This window comes from Scardinius erythrophthalmus, assembly GCF_964197995.2.
Source record: "Scardinius erythrophthalmus genome assembly, chromosome: 3".
NCBI lineage: Eukaryota > Metazoa > Chordata > Actinopteri > Cypriniformes > Leuciscidae > Scardinius > Scardinius erythrophthalmus.
In genome coordinates, this window is record NC_138223.1 from 53,689,270 (window position 1) to 53,695,269 (window position 6,000).

At 35.0% G+C, this 6,000-nt stretch overlaps 1 protein-coding gene across 1 annotated transcript in view; it reads left to right on the plus strand.

The window, feature by feature from the left end:
- Positions 1-5,402, plus strand: part of LOC308687450 (uncharacterized protein) — a 77,706-nt gene extending 72,304 nt beyond the window's left edge. Inside the window, exons 19-20 of the mRNA XM_081360013.1 lie at positions 2,171-2,321; positions 5,023-5,402. Of these exons, the coding sequence (XP_081216139.1) occupies positions 2,171-2,321; positions 5,023-5,157 (286 nt within the window). The 3' untranslated portion in view covers positions 5,158-5,402. The remainder of the gene's footprint in view (positions 1-2,170; positions 2,322-5,022) is intronic.
- The last annotated feature ends 598 nt before the right edge of the window (positions 5,403-6,000 follow it).

Consider the following 6,000-nt stretch of genomic DNA (forward strand, 5'->3'; position numbering starts at 1 on the left):
ACTTTTCCTAATTGAATATTCTGCTCCTCACCATTGTTGAGATGCATAGACTGAATCTTGACATCTGTGTGTGCCTAAAAGAATGATTTTTTTTAAGCAACTTTTAAGAAATCCTTTATATTATATCAAAAATGCTGGGCATTTATGCAGATTCACTAACCAACAACATAAATTGAAGTCAGAAAGAAGGATTTTAATGAGTTCAGTGATCAAGTTCAAATGATGATTGTCATAATATAACCTACACCATCAGATCACTTTTTTTTCTTTGTTTATCTGTCAGTTATAACTCAGATACAGCAGCCAAATAAAATCTAAAGTAAACATATAATGGTCTAGAGCCCAACTAAAGCAAACACCCATCACCTTAATGGTAACTTACAATTTGAGATTTTCTCCTTCAGTGATTCTGCTTGTTAACATCAGGAGTCTTCAATAATGTTCAATCATCACTAAATTAATCACTTAATTATCTCATTAACTTAAACACTCTTGAGTGTGGACTCATACACTCCCAGGAGTGTTAATTTAACACTGGAGTTTTTGCTGTGTACAAAGAGCCGTAGTTAACTGACAAGCTGAGCCATATCGCATTAAGTATCGCTGGCGATACGTCCGCGATATTAATGCGATATGGCTCAGCTTGTCAGTTAATTACGGCTCTTTGTAGTAAATGCCGCTCCATCTGAAAGCAGGTGATGGCGATTTACTACTAATCAAGGAACCGGCTTTACTGACGAGATGCGCATAACAATCTCATGATATATATCGCACAGCCCTACTATTGAAGTTAGAAACGTGTATGCCAATGTTGTATGCAACTTTAGAGACGGTCCCTAAATGTGCGAATGTCCAAAGTCAAGCCAATTTTACATTTAGTCATTTAGCAGATGCTTTTATCCAAAGCGATTTACAGTTAACGATAGGACAACAATATGCAAGTGCTATGACAGTTTAAGCTAATGCAATACACGTAGGCATACTATATATATATATATATATATATATATATATATATATATAGAGAGAGAGAGAGAGAGAGAGAGAGAGAGAGAGAGAGAGAGAATAGAAGAGAATAGAATAGAATAGAATAGAATAGAAAGTGTTAGTATTAATTGATCAAGTGTTGATTTTATGCCAGTATATCACAAAACGCTCAGCATGAAACTTTGTGCGTTAAGTTCATATTCTGAGTCCATCTTCTTGCCTGTAGCCTATATAGCCTACAGCCTACATCCCCAATAAGGTGCAAGATTGGTCTTTCATATCACTGTATGTGTTAAGCGTTTTGTCCCAACGGAAGGTGAATCCTTGAGTATGAGGTATTGAGGGAAAACGATTATAATCCTGTTCATGGTAGAGAAAGCTGATGACATGTAGAATACACAGGGAAAGTAACAATGAAGTTATTGAATGAAACATAAACACAGCTTTTGTGTGTTTATCATCTTTTCCGCATATACTGACACATAATCATTTCCATTTTATGAATGAATGTCTTCGTCAACAATAAGCGCTTTGGCACCATCTGATGGTGAGGTCGACTAACAGCAGATGGAGAGTATGCTCGGCAATCTACTATTTTTCCTGCAGTTCCTGGACATCAATGTTGAATTTACTGTCGAATTTGAACCACTGAATTTGTGGAAGCGAATTTGCAAAGCGAAATAAAATGGACCGAAAATTGCCTGTTGAATATTATAGGTTGTTTTTTTAAACAGTTTGAATATTTTGGAAGTGAAATATGAAAGGTGAATATGGATTATTGAATTTTTAATAATGAAAAGGTGTTTGAAATGTTTTTAATTCAAATATTCACAGCTTAAATATTCAACCATGTTGAATTTCAGCCCATAAAAATGCAAGCCCTAAAAATACAATGCATTAAAATGCAAGCATGGTTAATGCAATGCCTATTTTCTTTCAAGTAGTGCAATTCAACAGGCTTTTTATTTCAAAAACATTTGACATTATTTTACTTCCATACAGGTTAGGTAAAGTCAAATGTGTACAATAACAATTGCAGAGTTTTTCTTCATAAATCAGTGTGGTTGATTACAATACAGAAGTGTTCTACAGGAAAAAAAACTTTTTAAAAACAGGATAATTGCAGATTTTCCAGATCAATATAATCAATAAATATATATTAACTCTCCATCTTTCTCTGCAGGAATATGACATTTAAAACACTGGCTCAGTTTGTGGTTCTTGGTTGCTCCTGGATTCTGGGTTTCTGGAAGGAGCTGGAGATCCTCTTCCTGATCTTGAACTCCCAGCAGGGAACCTTCATGTTCCTGGTCTATTGTGTCCTCAATGATCAGGTCAGACATCAGTACAGACAGTCTACCAGAAAATCATCTCTCACCTACTTTATATTAAAGGGTTAGTTCCCAAAAATGAAAATTAGCCCATGATTTACTCACCCTCAAGTCATCCTAGGTGTATATGACATTCTTCTTTCAGATGAATACAATCAGAGATATATAAAAAAAATGTCCTGGCTCTTCCAAGCTTTATAATGGCAGTGAATGGCCGTTTCTGTTAACAAGCCAGTTTCCTTTGAAAATGAATGACTTCCGGTAACTTTGGAAGCTGAAGTCGGCGGCGGTGTGTACGTACAGTAATAAAGGCCTTCTGAAGTGAAGCGATGTGTTTGTGTGAGAAAAATATATCGACTAAAACGACTAGCTTCCGGCAGACAGCCGTACTCAAGTCGACTTGCACCAAAAGAGTAACCAGTGACGCATGTATGACGTAGATGTAGGAGTGGCGTAAGCTTTGACGCCTCTCACGGTTCAAACAAACAGGGCTGGGCAACAAACTCAAGCTCCTCTCATATTTTCTCTTCTTTTTAAACTAATTTGTGACTGGTGTTTTGTTTTGCTCGATCTCCGTGTTCGTCATTACGTTGCACGTCAGGTCAAAGGTCATTCTTTCACTGAAACGGCCATTCACTGCCATTATAAAGCTTGGAAGAGCCAGGACATTTTTTTTATATAACTCTGATTGTATTCATCTGAAAGAAGAATGTCATATACACCTAGGATGACTTAAGGGCGAGTAAATCATGGGCTAATTTTCATTTTGGGGTGAACTAACCCTTTAACCCTTTAGAACCGGCTGTGTCGCCGCCGACACATACCAGCAAGCTGTATTCATTTGACCATAACTATTCAACCGTTTGCACTATCAAAACCATTCAAATTGCCCCTGACAGTAGATAACATACACTTTTCGGCAATATATGGCTTATTACGTAATTTCATGCTTTCGCGCGGGAAGGAGGATTTGAACAGAGAGATACGACGAGCAGCAGGTTAGAGTGTTTTGGATTGCATAAAATAATAAAAGAAACGAACAAATACATGGCGAAAGAAGTGTTAGACAGCAGAAGAGGGGATAAGGATGATTTTTAATTAAACTTGGGAAGCGGATGGCCGTTACTCTTTCACGTATCTAAGCATGTAGTGAGTGCATGTGTATGTGTGCGTGCCTATGAATGCGTGTATTTGTATGTGTGCGTGTATGAAAAAAAGTGTCCTAAATGAAAACTGTGCCACCCAATGTCACAAAAAAGACTTGTTTATATGTATTATAGTTCGTCTTTCAACTTTAAAGTGTTAGTTTCTTTTGTTCTTGATTTTTTTCTGTTTATTTTTCTAAATAAAAATCAGTAAATTCATTCTCGTTTTTTTTATTTTTGTCTATTTAAATTCTATTTACAAACTTACCACACACAATGGTCAATAACTGTCATTTATTGAAAGCTTATATTTTTCTGAAAAAGAAATGTGCAATTTCAACCTTAATTTCTTGCACATTAAGATAGCACATTGTTTTAGAATTGTACAGTCAAAAAATCAAAATATGTGAAAAACACCTACACTGTAAAAATGAATACGCTATATTTACTTAATAAAATTGCGGCAACAGATTACAAGCAATATTATTAATTAAATTGAACAAATTAGAATTGAGTAATAATTAATCAAATTAATTCCTTAAAAGTTAACCATTTAAAATGAGTAAAATTAAAAAAAAAATTAAACAAAATATCGAAATAACAGACAGAGGTCAAAGATGAATTAAGGAGTCTTTATTTTTTATTGCCAACATTGAAGACACCTGATGTTAACAAGCAGAATCACTGAAGGAGAAAACCGTAATTGTAAGTCACCATTATGTTGATCAGTGTGTGTTTTAGTTGGGCTCTTGACCTTAAATCATTAACTTTAGATTTTGTTTGGCTGCTGAACCTGACTTGTAACAGCCAGATGAACAATGAGAAAAGGTGATCTGATGGTGTTGGTTGTGTTTTAACATAATCATTATTTCACAATCATTTGACCTGATTCTCTGAACTCATATAGTTAAAAATATTATACTGTACAGGGACAGAGCTGCTATAATTAATTGTCTAATATTCAAAAAAAAAAATCAATTTCATTTTTAAATACACAGACATCAATAATCAGCCTGTGATTCTCAACAATGGTGACATTTATGAAGCATGTTTCAGTGCATTCTGGGTTCCACCAATCAAAACTCATTCATGGCTCCCATCATGCATTGCTGCATGAATATATAATGAGCTTATGATCAGATGTGATCTGTGACTTACAATTACGGTTTTCTCCTTCAGTGATTCTGCTTGTTAACATCAGGTGTCTTCAATGTTGCCAATAAAAAATAAAGAGTTCTTAATTCATCTTTGACCTCTGTCTGTTATTTCAATATTTTTTATGTAAATTTTACTCAATTAATTTGATTAATTATTACTCAATTCTAATTTGTTCAATTTAATTAATAATATTGCTTGTAATCTGTTGCCACAATTTTATTGAGTAAATATAGCGTATTAATTTTTACAGTGTATTTTAGCTTCAGGTTCTAAAGGGTTAAGTTAATTTTTCTTCTCATATTCTATTCTTGAAAAATTCTTGAAAAATAACCTGGACATGTTCTGTGTTTTTGTTTTTTTAACCAGAAATTAAAACTATTTCTCTTCTCATTCTTGTCCAGGTCAGGCAGCAGTACAGGAAGTTCTTCAGATGTCCATCAAGAAACAGTGAAGACACAAGCATCCATATTCAGCAAAGGAAGTGCCATTCTTATGAAAGTGACATGACCGTCTCAGTTACAAATTTAACTAGTTAACATGCTATATATTTACAGCAGTCAATACACTTATGTGAATCTATAAATTTCTTTAAGTGCAACATTTCTTTGGTAGAGGAACTACCATGATTTTTAGAGGCTTGTATACTGGGTTACACTTTTAATACGCTAAAAAAATAATAAGATAAAGCAATTGTTTTTCAGCTTAAAGTGTTTTATTAAAGCAGTGTGATATCTGTAACATTTCGAATCTTATTTTCTTTTAAACAATCTATTCAAAACTCAAAACATATTCATAACTCATAATCTCACAATCCAAAAAGATTCCACAGAAGTATCTCACAGAATTTGTGAATAAACAAATTTAGTTTCACAATTAAAAACAATAACATAAATTACCTAGCCTGGGTTTCCCCATACTGCCTTGCTCGCAGCGCAGATTTTATTCACGCTGCTAGGCAGTCTGGACACCATGGACCAGATTTTCCCCTGAAAAAGGGAACCAATCACAGAACGGGGAGGGAGCAGCAAGACAATGACGACACCGAAGCAGTTTGTTTATATCTATGGATCCAACATGGCATCAGACTCGACATTACCTTCTACCTCATGTTTATCTTGCACAAACGGTAATATTCGCTAAACGCCATCGTGTACAAATAAATCTTTGACCCATCGTCTTTTTCCTCGTCGGATTTCTGTCACTCTACATACGTCATCTGGTATAATTGAAGCGATTGGCTATGAGATACATACAGGCGCATTTGATAGACATTCATAGCGCCCAATAAACGGCTCTGGGCATTCATAAACCCCGCCTCAAATACGAGAAAATGAACACGTGGTTCCCAGACCAAGTCTCAAATGAGACTTGGTCTGACG